The sequence below is a fragment of the Necator americanus genome, chromosome V (assembly GCF_031761385.1).
Source record: "Necator americanus strain Aroian chromosome V, whole genome shotgun sequence".
NCBI classification, from domain to species: Eukaryota; Metazoa; Nematoda; class Chromadorea; order Rhabditida; family Ancylostomatidae; genus Necator; species Necator americanus.
The window spans coordinates 24,733,351-24,760,869 of NC_087375.1; the positions used below are offsets into that span (position 1 = coordinate 24,733,351).

Sequence of the window (27,519 nt, forward strand, 5' to 3'; positions counted from 1 at the left end):
TCAGGAATGAGGCAACAATACCAAAAGTTAAGAAAGATGAGGAATTACGATGAGTCATGCGCAGAATAGTTTAATTGCTCAAGCGCTTTGACGAATTATTTATGACTAATTTTCTTTTTCTCTTTCTTTTTTTCTTGGATGAGGGTATAAATATTAGGAGAACTGAGAGTAGGTAGTATCACATTTTCCTATTCAAATACAACAAATCATATCAATTCAGCAGAACTAATGAATCGTGGAATTCTCCTTGCGTTCCTCCTAATTAGTTCTCTGGTTACTGTGGAGGGTGGTCTGGGCAGAAGCTTGAAGAAGCGTCTGAAGAGCATTGGTAGACCATTTGGTGAGTCCACCAACTTATTTTGGCTGCAGTCGCTCCAGATTATACCTGCACGTTTTGAACTAAAGATGTTTGGCTTCAAACCTTCCCGAACATGCCAGCAAATCTAACGTTGAAGTGATATCTGATTGCCGTTTCTCAGCATTTAACTGCATGCATAAGCAAAATCGCGAGCAAGAAAAAACTCTAAGTAGTTTTTGTTCCAGAGAGGGGCGCAAAGCAAGCTGCTGAAATTGCTGCTGCAGGCGCTGTTGGTAAGTATGTATTATTCGTCGCTTGAAAAAAACTACAAGATATAAGTTTAAAGTTTCCTAAAGTTTTTTAAAAGTTTTTTTAAAAGTTTGATGCCATAAAAAATACAACCCAAACTCTACTAAGGATTAGCCCATGAGGACAAGGATAGAACAGCGCCACAGCACACTACGACCCTAGGCACCGCTCGCGAGCGATTTTAACTTGTTCAGGTCCCGGCCGCTGGCATATTCTCACGCAAGAGATCCCATTCGTAGATCGTGGTCTCTTAGGCTTGACCTCAAGCTTAGGTAGTTGAGAGAATTCAAATTTCACTATGGATAAACACTCTGATGCTAATGATCCCAATACGTTGAGTGTCTCGGCGCTGACTTTAAGCCAACTGATAAATAATGAAACTTCTGAATTCATAATCGTCTTCTAATCTCTAGTTTTTCTTGTATTTTTTTTAGCAAAAGTAGCAGCAGGAGCGTTATCGGGAAGGCGTAAAAGTAAGTTCTAATAGAAATTCCTCTGCCTTCTTTGAAAAGTGACTGTTTAACCAATCCTCTGTTAAGGGTCTGAAGACGAGGGAGCGTATGGGAACGTGGAAGAAAACTCGTTGAAAGGATTGATGCAGTGGTCATTATCATTCTTTTTTTCACTTATTTGTGATGAAACGTAGGAGAATGACTTTTTCGTAGTATCGAATATATTTTTAGGGACGGCGAAAAGTAAACGAAAGTCAAGGACGAGGCAGTGGTCGTCTTCCATTGCCCATCCCCATTATTCTCTCTTATATTATACATAATACGTGTTCAATAAACAGATCGTACCCATGCTTATTGTACTCATGGAATGGAGGCGAGGGAAAGTTTTCATTCGTTGGTAGTGGTAATTCTTTCAATTAACCAGAACCAATGCGAAATCTGGTGACAACCACGACTTGATTGGAAGACTGTTGCCCTCGTTTCAAATTAAACCCTCATCTTTGACCAAAGTCTGAGTAGGTTTTATTCGAAAAAAAATCTTCAGAGACGAAATATTTGTTCATTATGGTTAAACTGACAGGAATACTCCTTTATTGTTTCTGTAAAAAGACCTATGAATACACTAGAACTCCACACAAAGTATTTCACCGAAATATGGCTCCGTGCATCATTTTTTCGCCTCCTTTTCTCGTAAACCGTATTTGCGACTATTACTAGTTATCATTCGAAATGCTGCTTTTTTATGCTCCGTTCCATGCTCAGAGAGTTGATATTTGACATTAACGAAATAAACAAAAACTATCTTAGGGCAATGCTAACCAATTCTTAAGTGATCTCAAACAAAAGTTTATCATTTTTACCAATCTAAGAAAATTATCTACTTCCTAAGGTCGAGCAGATCACAAGCTTAAGAAAGAGCTAGACTATGTAGGCGGTTGGCCTTTAAGCTGAACCAAGCACCCTATTTTCATCCACACCTGTTCCCTCACATGACTGGATACCACAAATGAGAAATTTGGGAAATGCTGGTAATGGTCCACCACAGCTGCATCTTCTACACCTAATTTTGCTGATTAGGCTCTCTCCAGGTCAACAAAATGTAGTTTCAAGTGGACAAAAAGCAGCGTGGCACCCTTGACAAAACTTCTTCTTTATTGTTCCCAACGAGCTGCAGAAGAAAGCAAGATTTAGAAAGCGTGAAAACATGAGAAGAAAAACAAAAAAAGACAAAGGACAGCATTTAGGTCCTATCACGATCTTTATAACAACGCCTTTATCCACTTTTTAGCTCCTTTCATTCCTTCTAGTATAGCCACTTACGGGACGGGTTTTAGCGTAGTGGTTAGAGCTCCGCCTCCTCCACGTCCGATCGGATCCGAACCAGTGCTCACCCAGCCATCTCTCGGGGGTTGATAAATTGGTAACAGATTTGTCTGAGAGGATAGTAACAATGACTTGACACATCGGCTAGCCACCGCAAGTCATTGTATAGGCCAGTTACACGTTCGTAAACCTCAAACGATTCTGAATTGAAGTGAACGTGGGGGCGCACCCCCGCGGATTGATTAACGCCAGACAGTTTTTCCTTTATCCTTTATAGCCACTCATACTGCAATTAGAGATTAAATATTATAAACAACGTTGCTAATGGCGTTACCCGTAACTGCAATCTGCAACATTTTGCTGCATGAAGTACACCTCTAATAATTTCAAGAAATTTAAAAAATTGGGTGAAAATAAAATCCATTTAATATAATGAACAATGAATTAAACAAATGCAAATAAATAAAAGTAATTTTGCATCATTCACATGCGATTGAACACTGACTCTAATTAGGAATGACTGCAAGAATTGTAGATTTTGGTGGGTTGAAATGAACATTTTGCAGAAGTTAATGCGTTACTCGTAACTAAACTCTGCAACATTTCGCTGTATGGAATTTCCTGTGAACATCCAATCTGGAATCTCTCTACGAGGCCTTCTCCAATCAGAAGGGACGCTAATGGGGTTAGCAAAAGGGTCTGGTTCTCATCATCTCAACTATTCCACCCAGGGTTCTGCGCAAAATCGGTTGTAATTTACATCAACTTCGAGAAAGTCCTCTCTAGAAAGCAAAATCAGATCAGACTGAGACTTTCTGGCAGCGGCTTATAGCATTTTCGCCTATTCTCTTCCCTATATCCTCCCCTCCCAACCTTCTTCAAGCAACAAAAATCTAATGGCGTAAATAGACATTAGAACTAGATGAACTGTGCGTCTTGTCCCGTATCTTCTGAGAAAAAAAAAACTCGGCAATGAGCTTTCCTCTGACGATTTTTCAAAGATGAAGGCTGCAGACCTATTATAACGTGGATAAGAGATCCTGACAATAGAATCGTTTAGTCCTTTATTATCGCGTTAGTGCAGCTGCTCAATTTTTTTTTAACAACACACTTCCCGGCAACTTATGACAGTTCATGTTTAACCGATTCTTTCGATGTCACTGCATTGTGCACGAACTTTCCCAACAAATTCGCTACGTAGGATAATTTTCGAGCTTTTAACCGAACATCACATTCTTTTTTTCACAATTTTCTTTAATCATCTCGAAAATCAAGAGAGTGTCTCTAATGCTCTAAGTGGTACAGGAATCATTTGGCAGAAGTTAGGAGAGTCGCTCGCTAGGCCGAGCTGCTGTCATTAGTGCCATCAGATCTTTAGAAGACACCAGTTGTTTATTTCCGATGTATTGACGACTATTTTCCTCTTTGCTCCATTCAATCGGAGATGAACAACGGCTTTAATATACCGAATAAAGTGTCGTAGCGCACTCAAATCACATAGAAAAAGCTCAAAGGGAAATCTTCCACCTTTCCCAGCGTCTTGTCTCTCAAGCAGAATGATGACAAAAATGCTGAGACCAAATCAATGTCAGGAAAATAATTAACTATCTCTCTTCTAATCCCACAAAAATGAAGGTGGAGAAAGTACGAAGTATTTTTTCCCTTCGCACTGGAAGAGAAGAAAGGCAGGTATCAGTTGAACTTGAGCAAAAGAATGCACGAACGAATATGTAAACCACTATGTGATCGAGCGTAAGAACATCTTGATTCCAAAGGGAAATTACGGGATTACCTTTTAGCAATAGATTAATATTCTGGTCCTTACATTTCTCGTCACAATTACTACTGTCGTAACATGGTACTAGAACTATCGTGAACTGCAGAGGAGTACACGGTGACCACAAATTATCCATCGAAATTTGACTTCTTACAGCTTCAAATGTGTAATGCCAACCCATTTTTACTAATGACCAATAGAAAGAGCAGACCTTAAAGTTTGATTTATGATGCTGCAAGTTTCGCTTTGACACACGAAGTGGCAGTGTGATAACTATTTGCAAATTGAATCTTTCGGAGACGAATCAACCGAAAGCTGTTTTGTCTTAAATTATGAAAAGACGGAATCCGCCATCACCGTGCAGCTTGCATTCCGGAGACAGTACAACACACTGCCGCCAACCAACCAAAGCATTCGGCTTTGGCATCGACAGTTTAAGGAGAAAAACAGCTCCTGGCGATGACCTGTCTCAGATGGCAATCCTAAGGTGGCCCCAAAGTCTCCCGACCTTACAGTTTGGGTTTTTTCTCTGGGAATACGTGAAAGATGAAAGATGTGTCCATACCACCTTTTCCCACAACACTGACCGAACATCAGGATCGCATCATCACTGCTGCACCGGTGAACATTGACAGGAACATGCATGAACGTTTTATGAACTGAACTTGGCCACCGCTTACTGTCGTGAAACACAAGGGGAGCACATTGAACTTTTGAGATGATGCTTAAGACGCTTGAAAATGTGCTCTTTCATACAATACATCATTCACAATTTTTTGCAACATTTCATATTTTATAATAAATGTAATATTTTGATCACCTTAATCACCTTGACTCCCGTTGATCTTTGAACTGTTCGAGCGGGCGCAAGTAATTCTTCCATTTGTCCCGGTCGCGTGCCAGAGTAGCCCAGTGGTTCCTCCTTTCGCGTGGGACACGAAGAGCATCATACTTTTCTTTGAAGGACTTCGTGAAGAAATCTGACCATCGGGTTGGCGGTCTTCCTGTAGTGGGCTTAATATCGCGGGGAACCCAGTCGCTCACGGTTCTGGTCCAACGGTTGCCGTTAAAGCGCATCACGTGTCCGGCCCACCTTATTTTACTTTCCTTGGCAAACGCGGCGGCCTCTCTAATTTGACGCTGACGTAGGAGAGAACTTCAAATCCCGTCCCTCACTTGTGTGAAACGGGATACTTTTAGCATCGCTCTCTCAATTGCGCGTTCAATGACGCTCACCGTTCTCTTCCTGCTTGCGAAATGCCCAGGTTTCCGAAGCATAGGTCAAAGCAGGAAGCACCGTGGTGTTGAAGAGGTGAGCACGGAGCAGGGTGCTCCTGGTCTTCTTCACTACATCCTCGATACTCTTGTATGCTCCCCAAGCCGCTCGTCTCCTCCTGCCCAGCTTGGGAGTCAGGCCGTTCATCATGTTCAATTCCCGACCTAGATAAACGTAGCTGATGCATTCGGATATGTTCGTTCCGTTGAGCGTGAATGGGGCATCCGAGACCCATCCGTTCCGCATGAACATCGTCTTGTCTAGATTCAGCTGAAGACCGATGCATCCACATGTCTCGTCGAATTCGGTCAGCATTCGTTCCGCTTGGCTGATGCTAGGTGTTATCAGTACGATGTCATCAGCAAAGCGCAAATGGTGTAGCTGCCGACCGTCGACCTTCACTCCCATGTCGTCCCATTCCAACTTTCGCATTGCGTTCTCGAGGGTGGCTGTGAATATTCTGGGTGAGATTGTATCACCCTATCGGACTCCCTTCTTCACGTCAATGATGGTATTCTTGTAGAATGGCGAAATTCCGGTCGTGAAGTTACTGTACAACTCTCGAAGTACCTTTATGTACTGAGTAGGGACGCCTTGGTTGTCCAAGGCTTCCACGACCGCTTCCGTCTCAACTCAGTCGAATGCCTTCTTTAAGTCGATGAAGTTGAGACAGAGCGGCATCTTGTACTCTCGTGATACATCGATGAGTTCCGAAATAGTGTGAATGTGGTCAATCTTGCTGAATCCTTTTCGAAACCCTGCTTGCTGGCATGGCTGTCCTTCATCCAAGACTTTTTCAATTCTATTAAGGATCACTCTTGTAAAGAACTTGTAGATGACGGACAGTAGGCAGATTGGGCGATAGTTGCCGATGTCATGTAGATCTCCCTTTTTATACAGCAACACGGTCTTGCTGGTCTTCCATTGTTTAGGAACCTTGCATTCCGACAGGTAACGTGTAAAGAGCCTCGCCAGGGTGTTGATGAGTACTGGCGGAAGGTTCTTCAGTTGTTCTGGTCTTATTCTGTAGGGACCGGGTGCCGTACGATTTTTTAGCGACATGATTGCATGTCGTATTTCGGACGGGAGAACCTCTGGAATGACATGTCCATCTCCCCTCAGATGGTGAGGAGGCAAGTGGACATGGCTGTCGAAGTGGTCGGAGTAGAAATCGTAGATGATTTTCTCTATCCCCCTTCTCGATGATTGCGGTGATTGTTCCCTTCGGGTTCCGGAGAGCAGTCATCCTTGTATTGCGACTGGCGAAGTCTCGATGGGCATAGCGGATGCCTTCCTTTATCGCCTCTCTGCAAAGCCTTGCGAGCTCGGACGTGAGTTCTTGATTCCCTGCGGCTCGTGCTGCTCCGCGCTGGCGTATCAGCTCAAGAGTTTCAAGAGACAGGCGCCTCTTGGTGGTTTTAAAACTCTCAGCCTTCTTCGCGCAGTCGTGAAGGTGTTCAACGAGCCGATCATATTCCTCGTCGATATTGTCCATTGCAGAATCTTCCCAAAAGCCGGCTACCGTAGCGAAGAGATCCCAGTTGATGATAGTACAGGGATTTCTCTTTCTGAACATGGCGGCTTTCTCTGCTCTCCTTGTGAAGGAAAATCTTCCTCGGAAGAGGCGATGGTCTGATCCCGTATAGAGCTTTGGTACAACAGCGACGTCCGTCAGGTAGAACCTTTTTTTGACGATGATGTGGTCTATTTCATTATATTTATATTTATATTCTATTTCATTCCTCCACAACGGTTTACCGCCTCATAGTGGCGTGGAGGTGACACTGAGCGTCGAACTGCGATGCACAGCGGAGGTTCGTCCTCCGGCAGGGTCTCCCAAGCTGAGAAGGAGTTCGACACATCCGACATTCCGACTTTTCGGAATCGAAAGCCTAGCTAAGAGTAAACCACTGCTAAGATTCATCACCGTCTTGGCAAACTGTCGCAAAATGGTTCCCTGATCCATATAGGTTGGGCGACGACCTGTGGTGAAAGCTAAGCTCGCCATGGCATGGCTGCTTAGTTTGGGGAAAAGTCTCTTTGCCACTCCAGCATATTCACTGCCTCGGTACCCTGCGCACTGAGCCCTGCCGTCTCAGACGTCGGACGGTATGGCGACCGGTGAGAGGCGATCAAATCTCAGGTTGCTCAGGACGTCATTGATTCTGGACCAAGGCGACACACGCACGACTCGTCATGGAGACTGTCTCAGACTGTGTACTTACAACGCGAGAACAGTGTCCACATACGCTGACCTGCATGCCCTTCTCGGAGCTGCAGAGCGTATCAAATTTCACGTGATTGCTCCGCAGGAGACCAAGTGCAGAAGGAGCGACGTACGACAGATGAATGACTGTACACTCTTCATTCGTGGAGAGAAGGTTCCGTCGCGAAAAGTAGGCGGTGTTGATTTTGTTGTGCACCCGTCTGTCGTCCATCTCGTCGATTCTCACGAGATCCTGTCAAGTCGTCTGGCCATTCTTCGCCCCCGCCCTCTGCACCAAAAATCCATCAGTATCATCAACTGCTACTCACCAACATCGGCAGCTGATGAACCCGAATTGGACGCATTTTACGAGGAGCTGCAGGAAGTAATCCGCAACGAGAAGTACTTCTACAAATTCGTTGTCGGAGACTTTAACGCAAAACTAGGAAAAGCCACAGAAGAGAAATACAGGATTGGAAGATTTGGACTAGGGGACCGAAATGAAAATGGCAATCGTCTCGCCGGGCTGTTATCCGCCGCTCGCCTCTCTCGTGGAAACTCTCTTTTCATGAAAAAAAAATCATCGTCGGTGGAAATGCGAATCGCCCAATGGTGAGACTCGTGCGGGGATCAACCACATACTCAAAAACTGGAGTGTCCCACTTGACGTCTCAGTAGTACCATCCTTTTGTAGTGGTTCTGATCACCGTCTCCTTCGTGCGAAAATACTACTTAGCCACATGATGGAAAAGAACATCTGCTATCGGCAACGAAGAAGAAAAGAAGTCATCTACGACGATTGCGTACTCGAGGACTCCTTGTTCCAAGGTGACTGGCACATCGAGGAGGACCCAAACGTGGACTACGAGATGCTGCTCAGAGGATTACGAGCCTGCGCTGAGCGTGCCTCGAGGCCGCGCACGACAAACTTGGATCGAATTGCGAAGACCACCAAGGAATTGTTGGAAAGAAGAAGGGCTTTGAGGCTTGATCCGAATGCATCGCACATTGAGCTTTTAGTAGCAAACACTAGCTGCAGAAAATCGTTGCAGGAGGATCTTTTGAATTACAGACAGAAGAAGATTCTTGAAGCAGCACAAAGAAGAACGAGTCTAAAGAAGTGCCGCATTGATCTCCGCAAATATAATATTCCGCTAGCATTCTTGCTGAGCGAAGACGGGACTCGCACGTCTTCTCCTCATGAGATCGAAATCATTGCGGAGAGGTTCTACTCGAACCTTTTCCGTTCATCAACCCCTGTGTCAAGCCCGGTCACCCCACTGGTGAAGCTCCACCACGGATTCTCCTTTCGGAAGTACGAGTCGCTATCAAGAGCATGAAACCTGGCACAGCCCCCGGACCTGATTTTATATCAGCAGACTTTCTTTGGGCTGGTGGCCATCCGCTTCACGTAATCTTAGCAGCGCACATGACATCCTACCTTCAGAAAGAAAGGATCCCAGACCAGTGGAAGACCTCGCGAACCGTTCTTATCCATAAGAAAGGTGACCGAAAGGACCTTCGGAACTACCGTCCGATATGCTTGCTGAGCGTGTTATACAAAGTATTCACCAAGATCATCCTCACGCGCATATCCAGGACGCTGGATGTAGCGCAGCCTTAAGAACAAGCTGGATTCCGTCAGGGGTTCAGCTGCTTGGATCACATCCAGACCGTGTTGAGGGTCATAGAGATTTGCCGTGAATACCGCCTGCTCCTTGTTCTAACTTTTGTCATCTATGAGAAGCCTTTGACAGTGTAGAAACGAATGCAATACTGTTAGCGCTGGTCGATCAAGGTGAGGACGCGCCGTATGTGAGGACATTAGCCCATTGCTACGATCGATGCACGACTAGGATACAGCTTTTCCACCGCCCTCTCACCATACCCATTGGAGAGGGGGTACGACAAGGCAATACTATATCCCCGAAGCTGTTCGCGGCTGCATTGCAATGGATAATGAAATCACTATCCTGGGAAGAAAGGGGCATACGTGTTGATGGAAGATTTCTTTCGAACCTTCGTTTCGCGGACGACATCGTTCTCTTTTCGAGCAGTACCAATGAAGCAGAAACGATGCTCAACGAATTGAGCGAAGCAGGGAAGAGAATAGGACTACGAATAAACAGAAAGAAGACACAGTTCACAAAGAACGCCCACTGCGAGGACGGAGGAGTACAACTTGATGGGTCCCAAAACGTGGAAACTCCGTCATATATATACCTCGGACGTTCTATGAACATGGAAAACGATTTGAAGGAAGAACAGAATAGAAGAATGAGAGCAGCATGGGCAGCATTTGCAGCCGTCAGGGAAGCTACGGACCAACTGACGAACCAAGATCTTCGTGCCCATCTTTTCGACTCGACAGTCCTTCCAGCGCTCTGTTACGCAGCGGAGACGTGGGCAGACACCGCGGCCACGTCTAGGAAGCTACTTACCACCCACAGAGCCCTTGAGAGATGTCTCCTGAAGTTTAACCGGCGCACACAACACCTTGCCGGTCTTTGTAGCTCCGACTTAAGAAGAATGTCCCGTCTTCGCGACCCAGCAGAATATGTGTCGAAAGCAGAACATAGATGGGCCGGTCACATCATGAGAAGAATCGACGATAGATGGACTAAAAGAACGCTAGAGTGGATCCCAGGGGACGCTAAACGCCCCCGAGGGAGACCGCCAACAAGATGGGGTGACGTGTTCGCTGCACGGATGGACCAGCTGAGAGCTCAGCTGGATACGGCTCAAGGACCTCGTCAACGTCACTCACGAAGCTTGAGAACATCTTGGATGACAATGGCGAGGGAACGAAACGAGTGGAAGAGATGCGGGGGGCCGCACGTCCAGTGAAGACGGGCCATCTAAGTATCTAAGTAAGTAAGTAAGTATGTGTTTTCCTACTAGACCCATGTTATACCTTTTCTACATTACTTTCCATTCTCTCAAAAACATTTAGAAAAGTCGTAGTTATACTGAACAAAATGCTATAAAAATAATAGTTTAACTATTTATAGCGCAATTTATTTTTTCTTCTGTAGAACGCACAGTTACTTGATTCTCTTCATTACTCTTGCGCCATTTTACAAATGTTTATTTCAGCCCAACAAAATACGCACAATTTCTACACTCACTCCAGTTTAGGATCAGTGTTCACAGGTGAAATTTCCTCCAAATCGCGTGCAAATGCTGCAAATTTAGTTTTATGAATCAGCATTTGTTCTAGTCCTTGTTCATTATATTATCTGATTTTTATTTTTATCCATTTATTAATTTTTCAAAAATTATTGCTCTGAAATGTTGATTATAGCATTTAATCTTTAATTGCCATAGCGACTATACTAGAGGGAATGAAAGGAGGAAGAAGGTGGATAGAGTTGTTGTTAGGAGGATCGTGTCCCGACTACACGCTTGGCCTTGGTTCTTCCTCCCATTGATTCCTATGATCCTCCTATCGTTAGTAGGAGTACGTCTTTCGCTCTCTAGTATTTTGACTTCTTCTGTAATTTCTTGCCACTTCATGTCTTTTTTTTTTGAGTTTCCATGCTACTTCAATACTTTCTTTACATGTGAAAAAACGGCAAAAACAGCTTCTACTGCCTTGTTGGCAACAATAAAAAAGAAATGATGTCGAAAGTGCTATGCTGCTTTTGTCCACTTGACACTCCATTTTGTTGTCTTGAAAAGACCAGAGAAAACAAAACTAGGAGTTGAAGATGCAGCTGTTGTGGACCAATTCAGGGAAGCAGATAAATGAATTTAAGCACTTCACTCTGTAGAAGTTCGCTGACAGGCAAATGGAGTCAATTTCTTAAGATCACGTAAACAAATTAGCTGTTTAATTCTGACACTGTCTCTATTTCGCCGTTCGCTTATCTCTCTTAATTATTTCTATGGGACCTGTTGTTTCTTTTTGCTTTGCATTATCAGCATTTCCCGACTTTTCCAGGTATGGTATCCGACCATATGAGTTTGTCCAAAGCGTGACCTAATAAAGCAAATAGTAAGAATGGTAAAAATGATAAGTTTTTGCTTAAGTTCACTCAAGAATTTGTTAGCAATGGGCTAAGATGGTTTTTTGATCATTTCATAAGTGCCCAGTATCAGCTCTCTGACCTTGAAATGGGGCATGAAAAAGCAGCCTTTCGAATGATAGGAGAGCGAAAAAAAATGGAATGACGCAAGAACGCACAATTTCTCACCAGTAGCTCAGATACTTTCAGCTGCCTTTCGCTGATACTGGTAGATTGCAGATTTGAAGGAATAAACAGAAAAGGCAACAGTTTGCAATATACATGACTCCTGCAACCCCGTCCTACCTGGCGCTACCGTACCAGGCTTTCCTACGGAATCAGGAGACTCTTTTCTATTTCTGTGTTTTGCATAAAACTTTTAAAACCCATGGGCAGGTTGCAAGCCTCTAGTCCCATGAGTTTCTGGGAGAAATTCCGTTCTCCCGGAGCGGACATGTGGAGCTGATTTGTTGGAGGCGACCCCAAACCGCCTCCATTGCACCTCCCAGTCACTTGATTGCAGGCTTTTCGTCGGACCGACGTGCGGGATGCAAGTATGTCATGAGTCAGTCCTGGCTCAACAGAAACACAGAGTCCATCTCCTGAATCCACCTGAGTTTCTGGGCAAGCACAAGGTCGCTTTTGGTCCGCGATTAGCCCCCTATCCACCACCCGGGGACGCGCCACGTAACCTCGCGACTAACCGGCTGAGATCCCTCTAGTGAGGGAGATCCATGGGTAATATTAATATAGTAATATTTTATATTTTATAATATAAATTCATTTAAAACTCGATGAATCATTTGTAATCACCCTGCGGATGAGCCAAGGTGGCTCTTCCCTTAGAACCCACACTGCTTTTCTTTTTTCTTCCCTTTCCTTTTTTTTAATTTCCCTTTCTCGTTCTTTTTGATCGCTTTATATTGCAAAGTGTTGCCTTTTCTGTTTATTCCTTCAAATCTGCAATCTACCAGTATGAGCGAAAGGCAGCTGAAACTTTCTGAGCGACTGGTGAGAAATTGTGCGTTCTTGCGTCATTCCATTTTTTTTCGCTCTCTACACACGTCCATAACAGTCGCATCAGTACCTCTAATATTGGGATTTATGAAGCACAAGCAGAATGGCTGATGAAGATGCGGTGTTTATCACGTCTGCATGCACACGAAGCCAGTGTCCTTTCAGCCATTTATTAGTTTGGTTTTGCGGAAGTGTTGACAATAGATAAACCATAAAGTCGTCACATAACCATTGCTGAGAAGATGTGAGGTCGTGCAGTGCTTTGACTGAATGGCTTGAAGAAAACGAGCTCACATCAATACCTAAAGGGTCAGAGGAAGAAGAATGGTATGACTATAAGGAGGACCAATGAAATTATCGCAGATCTTCTACCAGAGCTCAGTTCTGGGCGGGATACTGTTCTGTTACCTCTTTCGAACGGAACACAGCTTGCACAAGCAAATGTATTCCACTTCGCGACACCACTAATGATGTGACCACCGTTGCGGAAATAAAATCTAATGATGACTAACTGGAACTGTGTACACATCTGTAGCTGGATTCACCAGACTAAAACGAAACTGTTGAAATTCAAATGCATGATTTCGAAATGTCGTAGAAAAACTCTTATGTCTACTACAATTATAAACGTCAACATACCTGCGATGTTCAACTGCTCTCGCTCCAAATTCTTTTTGTGAACGGTACTTTTGAATTTCACAGGGAACTCGACTTATATCATTAAGCGTGATTGTGATCAAAGTTTACTGGAGATATCGCGCTTCTAACAGAACCTACAAAACTAAGTCTATGCGTGCGTTCCGGTACGGTACGTGCCTCTCCTCGGCTAAGTACGAGCATCCTCGTTCCTTACACTCTAACTGTAATCATGATCCATCGTTTATACCCATGAGTCAACCAAAAATTTTCTCTTCTTCAAGTTGTTGTGGCCCCAATAATAATGCACTTGGTTTCCACTTTCAAGAACGAAATTTCTCATTTTTTTCTCCTCGAAATGAAATTTTTTGCTGCATTCAGAGAATTTCTGAGTTCTTCCCTATTTTTTCAAGGCGCTTGTGACGCTTTCCTTTTTCGCTTCATTTTGGATGATATCAGTGCTATCATCCTGCACTTTTCATCCTTCAAAAATACGAAAGCAATACCAAAAGATAAGAAAGATAAGGAATTACGATGAGTCATGCGCAGAATAGTTTAATTGCTCAAGCGCTTTAACGAATCATTTGTGACTAATGTTTTCTTAGATGAGGGTATAAATATTAGGAGAACTGAGAGTAGGTAGTATCACATTTTCCTATTCAAGTACAACAAATTATATCAATTCAGCAGAACTAATGAATCGTGGAATTCTCATTGCGTTCCTCCTAATTAGTTCTCTGGTTACTGTAGAGAGTGGTCTCGGCAGAAGCTTGAAGAAGCGTCTGAAGAGCATTGGTAGACCATTTGGTGAGTCCACCAACTTATTTTGGCTAAAGTCGCTCCTTACCATAGCTGAATGTATCATGCTAACGTTCTCTTTTAAGAGAGGGCCGGAAAGCAAGCTGCTGAAATTGTTGCTGCAGGCGCTATTGGTAAGTTTTTATTATTCGTCGCAAAAAAACTACTCGAGATATGCGCCCAAAAACAGTTCGTCGTTTTTTACATTTCGTGCAAATAACAGCACAGAAGAATTTTGCAAAACCTGATTAATTCTGAATAAATGATAAAAAGAGGAAACAATCCACTTTATCCTTCATGTTCTCGGAGACCTCTAATTCCTCCTCAAAATAATCATCTTCTCTAATCTTTTTTGTAATTTTTCAGCAAAAGCTGCAGTGGCGGTGGTGGGAAGGCGTAAAAGTAAGTTTTAACCGAAATTTTGTGCTCCTTCTTTAAAACGTTGCTGTTTCGACCAATCCTTTGTTTAGGGTCTGCAGACGAGGAAATCTATGGGAACCTGAAAGAAAGTTCCTTGACAGGATGGAAACCGTGGTCTTTCATTTGCTCGCTTTTTTCTTCACTTATTTTTGATTGAACATGGGCGAGTGAGTCATTGGCAGTACCCAGTACATTTTTAGGAACGAAAAATACTAACTGACGGTCGAAGACATCGCAGTAGCCGTCTTCTGGTGTCCACAGTTAATCTTTTCTCTTATATTGTGCGTGTTCAACGAACAGATCATATGGTTATTGTACTCGTTGGATTGCAGTCAACATAAAGCTTTCATTTGCTGGTAGTGGTTATTCTTTCAATTAACCAGAACCAAATGGGAAATCTGGTGAGGACCACGACTTGATTGGAAGACTGTTTGCCCTCGCTTCCAATAAAACTCTCATCTTGAACTGAAGGGTGTTTAGGTTTTCTAAAAAAATTTCTTCAGAGTCGAAATATTTGTTCATTATGAGTAAACTGACAGGATCAACATTCTTTTTTGAAAAGACCAGCGGATACATCAGAAATGGAATCGAAATGTTTTACCGAAATATGGCTCTCTCTCTAACTTTTTTCACTTCTCGCTTGCGTAATTTTTATTTGCGACCAGGTCTGGCAATCCTTCGAAAGGCTGCCCTTTCATTTCAAGGTCAGAGAGCTGACACTGGGCACTGATAAAATAATCTAGAACTATCTTAGCCCAATGCTAACAAATTCTTGAGTGAACTTAAGCAAAAACTTATCATTTTTACCATTCTTACTATTTGCTTTATTAGCTCACGCTTTGGACAAACTCATATGGCCGGATACCATCCCTGGAAAAGTAGGGAAATGCTGGCAATGCAAAGCAAACAGAAAAAACAAATCCCGTAGAAATAATTAAGAGAGATAAGCAAACGTCGAGATAGAGACAGTGTCAGAATTAAAAAGCTAATTAGCTTACGTGATCTCAAGAAATTGACTCCATCTGCCTGTCAGCGAACCTCTACAGAATGACTTACTTAAATTCATTTATCTGCTTTCCTGAATCGGTCACAACAGCTTCATCTTCAACTCCTAGTTTTGTCTTCTCTGGTCTTTTCAAGACAACAAAATGGAGGGTCAAGTGGACAAACGGAGCATAGCACTTTCGACATCACTTCTTCTTTATTGCTGCCGACAAGCCCGTAGAAGCTGTACCATTTTTCACATGTAAGGAAAGTATTGAAGTAGCATGGAAACTTGAAAAAAACATAAAGTGGGATTTTAGAAGAAAAATTATGGAAGAAGTTGAAATAATAGAGAGCGAAAGACGTACTAAACGATAGGAGGATCATGGGGATAGACGGGTGGAAGAACCGAGGTCAAGTGTGTAGTCGGGACACGATCCTCCTAATAACAATCCTATCCACTTTTTTCCTCTTTTCATTCCCTCTAGTATAGTCGCTCAAATAGCGGTTGAAGAATAAATGCTATAAACAACATTTCAGAGCAATAATTTTTGGAAAATTAATAAATGGATAAAAATAAAAATCATATAATATAATGAACAAAGACTAGAACAAATGCAGATAAACGAAAATAAATTAGCAGCATTTACGCGCGATTTGGAGTAGATTTTATCCCTGAACACTGACCCTAAATTGAAGTGAGTATAGAAAAATACGCCCAATAGAAATTGTGCGTATTTTGTTGGGCTGAAATAAAAATTAGCAACATGGCGCAAGCGTAATGAAGAAAATCAAGTAACTGTGCGTTCTGCAAAGGAAAAAATAAATTGCGCTATAAATAGTTAAACTACTATTTTTAAAGTATTTTGTTTAGTATAACTACGCGTACCCGAGTCTGATTGCTACCTGCACGTGGTGGCCCTGCTTTAACTAAACGCAATCAGGCGTTTGAGTGTACGCATTGGGAACGTTCGAGCTATATAACCTGCACTGTTATATGGCGAAAGATTACCATACGTTGCAAAAAGGTGCTGCCGTCCAGCACATCGCCAAAGCCCATAACCTGAAAGGTCAACTGCCTGAAGGGGGCATGGAATCTTTGGCAACAACCATTCGTTTCGTCACGCTGAACTGCCGAACACTATCGAGTGAACTCCAACAAGCCGCCCGGTCTAGGCTTCTGCGATATCTCTGTGTGCCTTTTGCTGCGCTGCAGAAAACACGCATGAGGGATCGGCCCGTCTTCAGCATCGAAAATTACACCATATACTGCGGCGATGCTGATGAGAACAAAGCAGGTGGCGGCGCGACAGCTGTGAGGAACGATTACAAGAACCTGGTGGAGGAATTTGGCTGAACTTCGTCTAGATGCGCCTTTCTACGACGACAGGATCGCAGAGGACGTAAACTCTGAATCATAAGTGCTCACGCACCTACGGAAACCGCTGACAGTAAGGACGCCTTCTATGATAAACTCAATGAGTTGATGTCTAAAATACCAAGCCAGCAGGTGGTCATTGTCGGAATCAACGCAAATGCGAAGATGGGACTCCAACAGTAATTTGATGTGCTAGGAAAATGGTATTATCCAGCGGAGCGCTCGTCGGACAACGGTGACCGTCTGGTCGACTTGTGCGAACAGACGGGCCTCATCATCGCTTCTAAGTTTAGGAGGAATCATCGACGCCATCAGCTCACGTATCAGGGGTCGACCCTTTTAACGCCTGAAGAGCTGCACAAGCGGAAGATGAGGACTCTCAAGCTCCAGCTCGACTGCGTTCCGCCAAGGAACACTACTCAGTCAGATATCCGAAAATATAGAGCTGTTTGGGGCGTTGCTTTCGACTCTGACCACCGTTCAGAGTCAGATATCCGAAAATATAGAGCTGTTTGGGGCGTTGCTTTCGACTCTGACCACCGTCCAGTTCTTCTCAGCTTCAAGATACGGTTCCACAAGAGAAACAGAGAGTCGACGTGGCAGGTCAGAAAGACGATGAATGGAGAACAAAATCCTGCAACGTGTGTCTATTCATGTTGGAATACGGACCAGAAAGAAGCTTAGCGATGCGGATTCCTTCACAAAGTGCATCAAGGACGCTGCAAGGGAAACATCCCGGTTCTATAGCCGCGGAAGAAGTTTGCCTTTGCATCTGCGGAAACAAAATTCACGTACAATTCTGTATGTGCCGCGCGCAGTGCTGGTGACTTCAACCAGGAAAAGCGTCTTAGAAGGAAGTTGCGTCGTCAACTGCAGCAAGACCGCGATAACGAGTGGATGTCAAGAGCGATGGAGTTTGGGAAGGCGTGGGAGGACAGGAACCCGCGGAAAACCTATGCTCTACTAAAACAGTATAGCGGTCAAATGAAAAGATGTTCTCCAGTCCTCAACACTGCCAATGGAGTAGCTGTCGGTGAAACAACCCTTCCAATTTGGAGGAAACACCTCAAGGCCTTGCTGAACCGGCTAGAACCGTCAGCTCCTGAACTTGAGCACATTCATAGACCGACATATGCGGTTAACGAGGAACCATCGACCGAGTCGGGGGTTCTAGTCTGTACTCAAAAATTGAATAATGGAAAATCTGGTGGAGACGATGGGATTAGCGCAGAAATGCTAAAATATCTTCCTCCGTCTGGGATTCGTGAAATGATAAATATCATCCGTTCAATATGGATAGACGAAGGGATAACTGACTCGTGGAGACACACTATCATAATTCCCGTTCACAAGAAGTTATCCGTCACGGACCCTAGGGATTATCGAGGAATCTCTTTGCTGTGTGTTATGTACAAGGAATTGGAGCGCATTATCCTGAATCGACTTATCAAATATCGCGAAGAAGCAACGCGCGACGAGCAAGCTGGCTTTCGCCCTGGCCGACAGGGCCAACAGAACTCATCGATGAGTTCTGTTACCTGGACTGTTCGCTAAAGAACAACGGCAGCTACGAGAGAGATGTTCAGCATCTGAGCTAAGCTAAGGCCACTTCTGCATTTAACTCCTTAACGAAATGCCATCAACGGTTATGGAGAGGCTTGATTGCACGGAACGAAAGCTGCGTAGACTGCTACTTGGCTATTTTTGGCCTAGGGTATGCCACTATGAAGATCTTTACGCAGAAATTGATGTGGTATACCAGCGCAAATACACGTGGAAGATACCAGTATCTTGCAAAGTGGATAAAGTAAATCGTCTTCGCTTCTTTTGTCATATATTAAGGGGTCCGGCAGATCGCCTTGTTCAACGAGTTCTGAGGAGTTTGCCTGGTTCGAGCTGGAAGAAGCCACTGGCTGAAAACGAAAGTTCTGGATGGAGGTGGTGAAACAAGACCTAAGGACACTCGGTGTGGAAAGACAGTTCAGGCGAGCCGTAAGGTTTCGCTGAATGTGGAATAGCGACGAATGGATTGATTCTGTGCAAGCTTTCGCAGAAGGTCGAGAAGGTTGGGCAAAGCTGTGTTCAAGGACGGCACACCTCGCAAAGATGCGGGTAATCGCGTCAGGCGATGACATCAGCCCGCCAATCAAGTCAAGTCAAGTCATAACTACGACTTTTCTAAGGAGAAAGGAAAGTAATGTAGAAAAGGTATAACAAGGGACTTGTAGGAAAACTTCTCACATATAATATAGTTGAAATGGTGTAAGTTTTTGTAAAGGATGAGCTCGTTTATGAGTGGGTGTGGAGCAGTGGGTTAGAGGCTTCGCTGTGACTGCAACATCGATCGATAGTTCGATACCACCCCAGCGCCAACCTAGCCTTTCTTCCCCTTAAAGTCGATAAGAAGGTACTATAACCAAGGTGGGAACATGGCGAACTGCAGAGACGGGTGACTGTAGCGAGGATCCCTATGCAATCCCAACCGCTACACTCTAGCTGTCCGTGCTTCATGTCGTGCTGTTCCAGCTATATGTTTTCTTGCTGTGCCAACGAAGTTTTGGTGGAATTTTTTTTATTGGAGTGACGTTTCGACAACTTGTGATATGATGGGATATGCCCAACATGGAAGACAAACTATTTCCAGTCCTCTGATAAAGGCGAAGTCTTCAAAACTTTGGGCCATTACGAATTTTCACCAAAACCAAGGAACGCGGATAAAAAGAAAGCATAAGAGCAAATCGCAATGCGGAGGTTTCAAGAAGAGATGACTTGGAGATTGTTAACTGACCCGAAACATCGGGTATCCGCTCAAGTCAATTTGTAGACTAGAAACGCGATCGATAGGGACAGTGGCTGCCATCATCGCCTTCCTATCTTGAAAAGACAACCTTTGTTTTACTCCGAATAGATTGACGACCGTTTGTTTGTTTGCACCACTCAAACAGATGTATAGTATGGTCAAAACGACATGAAGCAGATAAGCGATTGCGTACGCGGCCTTTCTTGAGGCGCTTCGGTGGAGAGTAGTGGATGGGGGAGTGGTGAAATCCTTGCTAGCACCACCCATCGCTGCAGTTTGCGACGGTCCCACTGCTGCCTCCACCGCGCTGTTTCGAACGCGTACGCAAATGCACCGCAACTACACTCATGATTCATGTCGTTTTGACCCGACTATAGACAACTGTTTTAATATACCAAATAAAACTGTTAACTGAAATTACGCAGAAAAATTCCTAAGGGAAGTCGTTGGCTTTGTCAATGTCTTAGAGCATTATCTCAAACAGAATGATGCAACAAAACCAATAACAGGAACATCACAATTAACTATATCCCTGTTCATCCCACAGAAGTGGCGGGAGTACGAAATATTTTCTTCTTTGCACTGAAAGAGAAGAAAGGCAGGCATCAGTTGAACTTGAACAACAAGTTGAATCAAAGGAGTGTACGAACGAATACATAGACCCTTGCACACCCGATCGTGGGAACATCTGAATTGCAAAGGGAAATCACGCAAGTCCACGGGATTAGCCTATTCCCATATATTCCAGTAGCGTAAGTATTCTAATCCTTACAGTTTTCGTCGCAAATATTACTGCCGTAACGTGGTAGAACGCCACTCCGGATGACAATACTTTAGCAAAGGCGACTCTTCTCTTTCAAATCGACAAGCCTCCGTAATTTTTTTCTTTACTTGTCTCTCGTTTCAATACCGCAAACATTTACCTTTTGATTCCCCAGGCTCTAGAGAAGGCGATGACGCCGAAACGTTAGCCAGGATAATGTTCTGTTTAAAAAAAGTCGTTTACGGTTACCTTTTCTGTTCACATTTTTCCTCCCAATAATTCTGAACGACTGGTGAGAAATTGTGCGTTCTTGCGTCATTCCATTTTTTCATTCTTCACACACGTTCATAACAGTCGCATCAGTACCTCTAATATTTGGATTTATGAAGCACAAACAGAATTGCTGATGGAGATGCGCCGCTTGTCACGTCTGCATGCACACGAAGCCAGTGTCCTTTCAGCCATTTATTAGTGTGGTTTTGCGGAAGTGTTGACAATAGATAAACCATAAAGTCGTCACATAACCATTGCTGAGAAGATATGAGGTCGTGCAGTGCTTTGGGTGATTGGCTTAAAGAAAACGACCTCACATCAACAGCTAAAGGGTCAGAGGAAGAAGAATGGTATGACTATAAGGAGAATGAAATTATCGCAGATCTTCTACCAGAGCTCAATTCTGGGCGGGATACTGTTCTGTCGCCTGTTTCGAACGGAACACAGCTTGCACAAGCAAATGTTTTCCACTTCGCGACATGGCTAATGATGTGACCACCATAACGAAAATAAAATAAATCATTAATTGATGAATAAGAAATATCCCAGTGTTGAAATCAAACATATGTAGAAGATGGAAAAAGCAGCCGAATTTCAGTGTCGTTGCAGAAAGTAATTCTAATGATGCCGAGCTGGAACTATGTACACATCTGTAGCTGGATTCGCCAGATTAAAACGATCAAATGCCTGATTTCGAAATGTCGTAGAAAAACCCTTCTGTTCGCTACAATTTATAAACGTCATCTTGCTTGCGATTTTCAACTGTCGTCACTGTAAATATTTTTTGTGTGCACTACTTTCCAATCTCATGGAAAACTGAACTTTTGTTAAATGTGATCAAGGCATATTGTAGACGATGTCACGTTTCCAACGTTTTCGAAACTATAAAACAGTGTCACGCGTGCATTCCGGCACTCGACGTGCCCTTCCTCGATTAGGAACTAACAGCATTTTTGTTGCATAAACTTTTTACTGTAGCAATGATCCATCGTCTACAGGCATGAATCAACCAAAAATTTTCTGCTCTTCAAATTTTTAGGGCTCTAATCATAATGCACTTTGTTGCAACTTTCAGGAACGGAATATCTTCTTCTTTTTCTCCTTGAATAGAAATTATTTGCTGCCTCCAGTAAATAGTTTTTATTCGAGGAGAAAAATTTCTATTCAAGGAGAAAACGAGATATTCTGGCGGGCGTAGTGTAGCGGTTAGAGGTTTTGAACGATTCTGAATTGAAGTGAACGTGGGGCCGCATCCCAAGCGGATTGAATAACGCCAGAAACTTTATCCTTTATCCTTTATCCAGCGAAAATTTGAATCCTTTCCCATTTTTTATTCTATTGAAATGCTTTCATTCTAAAATCATTAGAATAATTCTTACTATTCTCATCTTTTGATACATCAAAAGTGAGAGAATAGATAAAAAAAAAGGAAAAAAATAAGGAGAACAAGGAATGGCGATGAGTCATGCGCAGGCTGGTTTAATGGCTCAAACGTTCGTAACTCATTTCATTTATGACTAATGTTTTCGTGGACGAGTGTATAAATATTAGGAGAATTGAGAGTACGTATTCCATTTTCCTATTCAAATACAACAAATCATATCAATTCAGCAGAACTAATGAATCGTGGAATTCTCCTTGTGTTCCTCCTAATAATTGCTGCAGTTTCCGTAGAGGGTGGTTTGGGGAGCAAGTTGAAGGACCATGTGAAGAGCATTGGTAAACCATTTGGTGAGTTCATCATGTAACTTATTTCGTCTGCATTCGCTTCAGATCAAACCTGGACTTTTTAAACTGAAGATGTTTTGGTTTTGAACATTCCCGTAGATTTCCAGATTTACATTAATGTTTAGCAAGATCTGAATACTTCTTTCATGTGCTTAGCTGTGTGAGAAAGCAAAGTTGTGATCGGAAGTAGTCTTCTAAATTGTTTTGTTCCAGAGAAGGGCGCTAAGCAAGGTGCTGAAGTTGCTGCTGCAGCTGCTGTTGGTAAGTTTGTATTATTCGTCGCATAAAAAAGTTATACGAGATAAGTACCCAAACCTACTGCATCTTTTTTAGATTTGTGCAAAAAAAGAAAACAAGAGTTTTCCAAGACTTGCTTCACTTTGAATGAATGTTCAAAAAAAAAAAAGAAAATAAGAGTTCGCTTATTATTTCCGTCATGTTTTCGAAGACCTCGTCATGTTTTTGAAGCCAAAATATTTTCGTGTAAAGTGAAATGCCAGTAAAAATACAACCCAAACTCTACTAAAGATTAACCCATGAGGATAAGGATAGAACAGCGCCACAGCACACTACGACCCTAGGCACCGCTCGCGAGCGATTTTAACGTGTTCAGGACGCGGCCGCTGGCATATGCTCACGCAAGATATCTCATTCGTAGAGCGTGCTTCTCATAGGCTTGACCTCAAGCTTAGGTAGTTGAGAGAATCCAGATTTCACTATGGATAAGCACTCTAACGCTAATGATCCTAATACGTTGAGTGTCTCGGCGCTGACTTTGAGCCAACTGATAAGTAATGGAACCTCTCAATTCATAATCATCTTCTAATCTCTGATCTTTCTTGTAATTTTTCAGCAAAAGCAGTAGCGGCGGTGATGGGAAGGCGTAAAAGTAAGTTCTAACAGAAATTTGGTGCTCCTTCTTTGGAAAGTTGCTGCTTTAAGCAATCCTTTGTTAAGGGTCTGAAGACGAGCGATCATATAAGAACCTGGAAGAAAGTTCCTTGACAGAATGGAAACAGTGGTCTTTCATTTACTCACTTTTTTTTTACTTGTTACTGATTGAACATGGACGAGTGAGTCATTGGCAGTACCCAGTACGTTTTTAGGGACGACAAATACTAACTGGCAGTCGGAGACATCTCAGTGGCCGTCTTCTGGTGTCCACAGTTATTCTTTTCCCTTATATTGTGCTTGACGTGTCCAATGAACAGAACATACTCATGTTTATTCTTTTCGCGGATTGTAGTCGAGCGAATATAAAGCTTTCTTTCCTTGCTAGCATTAATTGTTTCGACTAACCAAAACTAAACGAATAATCTATTGAGGTACACGATTGATTGAAAGTTTTTGTCCTCATTTTCTACAAACTCTCTTTTGGAACGGAAGCGCGCACAGATTTTACGAGAAGCTGCTCTTGTGTATATCTTCTATGGAAAACTTGCGTCAGAGTGAAAATCTTTGAAACGCGAACAAACATCTTGAAAATTCGCTGCCTAATAACAGTTGCTTGAATCCAATAGCCTTAAGATTTGTGTGTTCTTCAGAATGCTACACCAAAAATGGTAACGGAATATTGTACCAAATTGTGGTTCTATGCATGTTATTGTCACCATCGACAATATTGCTCACCGTCTGAGTTGACTTTATTTGCGACCCGGTCTGATTATCATTCGGAAGGCTGTTCCTTCATGGTCCATTTCATGCACAGAGGGCTGATACTTGACATTGACGAAATAAACTAAAACTATCTTAGGCCAATGCTAACGAATTCTTGAATGAACTTAAGCAAAAGTTCACCGTTCATACCATTCTCTCTTATTCCTTTGACAACATCGGTGGACATTTGTGTAGAGCGAAGTGACATCGAAGGATTCAATGACACAATCTCCATCAAGGCGCGCCTTGCGGAGGTGCTCTATAAACATTTTTGTGTTTGAGAGATGAGCTCCAACGTATTGGGGTGGCTGAGAATAGTGTTAAGGAACTAGGATATTAAGATGATTTATGATTGATTTATGTATATTTAGATAGGCAACTTCTCACTCATTCTACGTAATAGTGATGTTTCGCGAGATTTCTGCTACGCAAGGTAAGCAAAGACTGTGTTGGCACGAAAAACATGAAGAAAGATGCAGACATAAATACATACATGACATAAACCATTTTAAAGATTTGGTTCTTCTCCAGAACAAAACGCAGCAAAAACCTTATTGAAGAATAAAGTGCAGATCATTGGGAGCGATTGAACGAACAAGCATGATTAAGCGTTTAATCAGGTCACGTTCCTCCTGAATGCGACGCACTCTTTCTTTAATCTTTTTCCCTTCAGTTTGGCCGCTCACAAAGCAGTATAGTGAAGAAAATTTGAAAAAGAAAAACAGACAAATGAAAAAAATCAAGTAATAAGTCAAAATAAGAATAAAATAACGAACGGTAAATAAAATGAATACAGATGAATAAAAATAAATCTATAGCATTTGCATGCGACTTCCAGGACATTTCGGCGGTGAACACCAACTATAATTTAAAATGAGCGCAGCACTAAGGTGGACTTTGGTTGCTTAAAATGAGCATCTGTAACTTGAGCAAAGCTAAAAAACTGTAACTAAAACGAGCCAGGAAAGCTAAATGAGTGTGAGTTTTACAGAAGAAGATATGCGCTGTAAAAAAGTCAAACTAACATTTTGTAGGATTTTTTGCAGATTTTTTCATATTTTATATTTTTTTATAGGAAAATCACGAAAAAAAATTTAAAAAAATCGAAATCACACACATTTTGAATCGCAACTAAAATTCCAAAACTCACGCGGCCAGCTGTCACCAAAGTTAGCTTAATACGTTAATGAATAGACGAATCTTCAACGTATTGAAATGGCCGTATTAGAGAAGAGTGGAAGCTATGGTAAGCTACGAACGAAATCAAATTTGGTATTCCCTTAGAACTGAGCGTTGGTTACTTCCATTTCCCTTACGTAAAATGATTACCCAAAAACTGTAATACTTGGATTTGATGGTGAGATTATTAGAGTGCGTCAATTTTTTGGCATGAACTAAATTTCTGGGTAGTCACGTGTATTCTAGGCAAATTATTTTCCGCTGCTTTATCTTCACAGCTTCACCACTTCGCATATAATGTATCACATTTATTCAAGTATTTGTCCTCATATTGACAGCTGGCTGTGAATATCAGATGACAAATCCAATGCCATTAAGCATTGTTTAGAACAGCAAGAATATACCAACTTGCCCATCATCAAGACTGGATAAAGGAGCACACTAGTTCTATTAGTGGAGGTATAAGGAACAAGCCACAAATCTTTCTCAAAAGAGTGAACAGAGTCAGTTAGTTCCGACGCTACGTGCAGCGTACCCAGCTGCCTGAGCGGGCGCTAATCGCGAACCAAAAACGACCTTGTGCCTACCTTAAACGTAAGTGGATTGAGAGGATGGACTTTCTGCTTCTGCTCTGCCAGGATTGGCTCATAATCTTTTTTTATCCTGCACATCGACCGGACCAAAAGTTTACAGGTGACTGAGAAGTGCAAGAAAGGCTGTTTGGAGTCGCCTTCAACAAATGCGCTTCACTTGTCCACTACGGGGGAATTTGACCACGCCATTTAGCATCAGATTTATAGCATTTTTTCAATTCTTTTTATTCCCGTGTAGATTTTAAGTTTGACAAAACTCACTCTCTAATCCTCTGGATCTGTTATGAGTATGAGGGAAAAAATCACAACAAAAAGGTTTTGACTTCTATCCACATGCACGTAAGTTCCAAATGCGGATGTTCGTTTTACGCAGCTTGCTCCATCCTTGGCAAAACTGAGCCAGTTTTATTATTTGTTCTCTTGAGCAGTGGAGATAAGCAGTGAATGGAGTTATCGTAATCTTTTATTCTTGGATACAGTTGTGAGTTCATTTGCGACCTCTTCGGAATCTCAAAAAGTGAAATTGAAAACGATCGTACCTCTTACCCGCTCAACGAAGAAAACTCCAAGTGTAGTTTTGCGGGTTGTAGACTACGGAATCCTGGATGGTCACTCTATCTACTCGCCGTTTAAAAAAAAGCATGAGAACCGCTCCTGTTTTTAAGAGGTACGGTAGTAGGCGCCTCTATGTACACGTTGCCTGGTCCCTTCAGCAGCTTTTACTTGAATAGACTGATTAGAAGACCTGATCAGTCCCCGACATATCACAAGCAGATTCTGCGCCTTTGCAAGCGTGGGGCGTTGCAGCTGAAATCATCATGAAGACGGTTTCTTACGCCGTTTCTTACGACAAATAGTAAGAGAAAAGCGGAACCACCCCGAATCCCAAGATCTACAACCCCATCTCCAGCTTTTCCTGCGAATTCTCTCATTATGTCAGATTCGTGGTGTACTATGTTTGAATAAGTCGCGAGTTCTCGCTTAGAATGTAGAAATTCCTCTCTGTAGTACGCCTTGTTTTTTGGCATCCTGGCATAGTTCCAAAACGTTTCAGTGATTTCTGCCTCGCAGCACGAAGTTCACCCACGACGATCGTGTTCTTGATATCGAAGTTGTTCTTTTGTGACACACCTGCCTGTGACTATCTATTATCGTGGAGTCACTTGATTTCCTTTTGCCATCCAGGTGTTTATTCACTGAAACAGATACTGTCTATCCTATGTACTCGAGGCCTTCTTTATAGAAAATAAAATGAGCAAAAGCTTATGAAATCGCCTTCCTTGTTGCCCGAACAAACTCTGCACCCCGACATAAAGCAAACATACAATGTACAAAATAGATCAATAATAATAGATGACAGTGAATAGATGTGTTTCAAAGCTGTCTATTTTGATCTCAGCTGAGAGATCAGGACACCGCTACCGTAGAACGGCATCTTCGCACTAACCTTCGCGTTTCCGCTCTACGAGGCCCCTACTATACAAAAGATACGAAATACAGACACGACAGGGGTATTAAAGAGGTCTAGTTCTCTTCATCTCAAGTATTCTCCCCACAATTCTGTGCAAAACCAATTGCAATTTAGAACAAATTCGAGAAAGTCTCTGTTACAAAATAAGATCAAGCTGAGATTTCTTAGCAGCGGT

General features: G+C 42.7%; 12 protein-coding genes across 16 annotated transcripts; 10 read left to right on the forward strand and 2 right to left on the reverse strand.

The window, feature by feature from the left end:
* Positions 1–228: 228 nt before the first annotated feature.
* On the forward strand, positions 229–1,306 carry RB195_015065 (uncharacterized protein; the record flags this gene model as incomplete). Its single annotated transcript, XM_013449568.2, has 5 exons — positions 229–340; positions 544–591; positions 1,042–1,080; positions 1,147–1,210; positions 1,291–1,306. 5 exons carry the CDS (start codon positions 229–231, stop codon positions 1,304–1,306), a joined length of 279 nt encoding a protein of 92 aa, XP_013305022.2.
* Positions 1,307–4,984: 3,678 nt separating this feature from the next.
* Positions 4,985–5,867, reverse strand: RB195_015066 (uncharacterized protein; the record flags this gene model as incomplete). Of its 2 annotated transcripts, XM_064205595.1 has the most annotated exons (2): positions 4,985–5,163; positions 5,396–5,867. In XM_064205595.1, 2 exons carry the CDS (start codon positions 5,865–5,867, stop codon positions 4,985–4,987), a joined length of 651 nt encoding a protein of 216 aa, XP_064061475.1. The 2 variants fall into 2 exon arrangements, with proteins under 2 accessions (XP_064061475.1, XP_064061476.1); XM_064205594.1 differs by lacking the exon at positions 4,985–5,163 and having other exon boundaries at positions 5,382–5,867.
* Positions 5,868–6,068: 201 nt separating this feature from the next.
* RB195_015067 (uncharacterized protein) lies at positions 6,069–6,497 on the reverse strand (the record flags this gene model as incomplete). Its single annotated transcript, XM_064205596.1, has 1 exon — positions 6,069–6,497. One exon carries the CDS (start codon positions 6,495–6,497, stop codon positions 6,069–6,071), a length of 429 nt encoding a protein of 142 aa, XP_064061477.1.
* A 115-nt stretch (positions 6,498–6,612) lies between these two features.
* On the forward strand, positions 6,613–7,071 carry RB195_015068 (uncharacterized protein; the record flags this gene model as incomplete). Its single annotated transcript, XM_064205597.1, has 1 exon — positions 6,613–7,071. The coding sequence occupies one exon, from the start codon at positions 6,613–6,615 to the stop codon at positions 7,069–7,071; it is 459 nt and encodes a 152-aa protein (XP_064061478.1).
* Positions 7,072–7,546: 475 nt separating this feature from the next.
* RB195_015069 (uncharacterized protein) lies at positions 7,547–8,257 on the forward strand (the record flags this gene model as incomplete). Its single annotated transcript, XM_064205598.1, has 1 exon — positions 7,547–8,257. One exon carries the CDS (start codon positions 7,547–7,549, stop codon positions 8,255–8,257), a length of 711 nt encoding a protein of 236 aa, XP_064061479.1.
* A 124-nt stretch (positions 8,258–8,381) lies between these two features.
* RB195_015070 (uncharacterized protein) lies at positions 8,382–8,981 on the forward strand (the record flags this gene model as incomplete). Its single annotated transcript, XM_064205599.1, has 1 exon — positions 8,382–8,981. The coding sequence occupies one exon, from the start codon at positions 8,382–8,384 to the stop codon at positions 8,979–8,981; it is 600 nt and encodes a 199-aa protein (XP_064061480.1).
* A 619-nt stretch (positions 8,982–9,600) lies between these two features.
* RB195_015071 (uncharacterized protein) lies at positions 9,601–10,488 on the forward strand (the record flags this gene model as incomplete). Of its 2 annotated transcripts, none has more annotated exons than XM_064205600.1 (1): positions 9,601–10,488. In XM_064205600.1, the coding sequence occupies one exon, from the start codon at positions 9,601–9,603 to the stop codon at positions 10,486–10,488; it is 888 nt and encodes a 295-aa protein (XP_064061481.1). The 2 variants fall into 2 exon arrangements, with proteins under 2 accessions (XP_064061481.1, XP_064061482.1); XM_064205601.1 differs by having other exon boundaries at positions 9,718–10,488.
* A 3,508-nt stretch (positions 10,489–13,996) lies between these two features.
* On the forward strand, positions 13,997–14,735 carry RB195_015072 (uncharacterized protein; the record flags this gene model as incomplete). Its single annotated transcript, XM_064205602.1, has 5 exons — positions 13,997–14,108; positions 14,186–14,233; positions 14,466–14,501; positions 14,570–14,633; positions 14,720–14,735. 5 exons carry the CDS (start codon positions 13,997–13,999, stop codon positions 14,733–14,735), a joined length of 276 nt encoding a protein of 91 aa, XP_064061483.1.
* A 1,765-nt stretch (positions 14,736–16,500) lies between these two features.
* On the forward strand, positions 16,501–16,860 carry RB195_015073 (uncharacterized protein; the record flags this gene model as incomplete). Its single annotated transcript, XM_064205603.1, has 1 exon — positions 16,501–16,860. The coding sequence occupies one exon, from the start codon at positions 16,501–16,503 to the stop codon at positions 16,858–16,860; it is 360 nt and encodes a 119-aa protein (XP_064061484.1).
* A 221-nt stretch (positions 16,861–17,081) lies between these two features.
* RB195_015074 (uncharacterized protein) lies at positions 17,082–18,435 on the forward strand (the record flags this gene model as incomplete). Of its 2 annotated transcripts, XM_064205605.1 has the most annotated exons (3): positions 17,082–17,116; positions 17,175–17,484; positions 17,629–18,435. In XM_064205605.1, the coding sequence occupies 3 exons, from the start codon at positions 17,082–17,084 to the stop codon at positions 18,433–18,435; spliced, it is 1,152 nt and encodes a 383-aa protein (XP_064061485.1). The 2 variants fall into 2 exon arrangements, with proteins under 2 accessions (XP_064061485.1, XP_064061486.1); XM_064205604.1 differs by lacking the exons at positions 17,082–17,116; positions 17,175–17,484 and having other exon boundaries at positions 17,779–18,435.
* Positions 18,436–20,984: 2,549 nt separating this feature from the next.
* On the forward strand, positions 20,985–21,212 carry RB195_015075 (uncharacterized protein; the record flags this gene model as incomplete). The annotated part of the gene is made up of 1 exon (XM_064205606.1): positions 20,985–21,212. One exon carries the CDS (start codon positions 20,985–20,987, stop codon positions 21,210–21,212), a length of 228 nt encoding a protein of 75 aa, XP_064061487.1.
* Positions 21,213–22,230: 1,018 nt separating this feature from the next.
* On the forward strand, positions 22,231–23,567 carry RB195_015076 (uncharacterized protein; the record flags this gene model as incomplete). Of its 2 annotated transcripts, XM_064205607.1 has the most annotated exons (6): positions 22,231–22,279; positions 22,329–22,448; positions 22,659–22,706; positions 23,299–23,334; positions 23,403–23,466; positions 23,552–23,567. In XM_064205607.1, the coding sequence occupies 6 exons, from the start codon at positions 22,231–22,233 to the stop codon at positions 23,565–23,567; spliced, it is 333 nt and encodes a 110-aa protein (XP_064061488.1). The 2 variants fall into 2 exon arrangements, with proteins under 2 accessions (XP_064061488.1, XP_013305024.2); XM_013449570.2 differs by lacking the exon at positions 22,231–22,279 and having other exon boundaries at positions 22,337–22,448.
* Between the last annotated feature and the right edge of the window lie 3,952 nt (positions 23,568–27,519).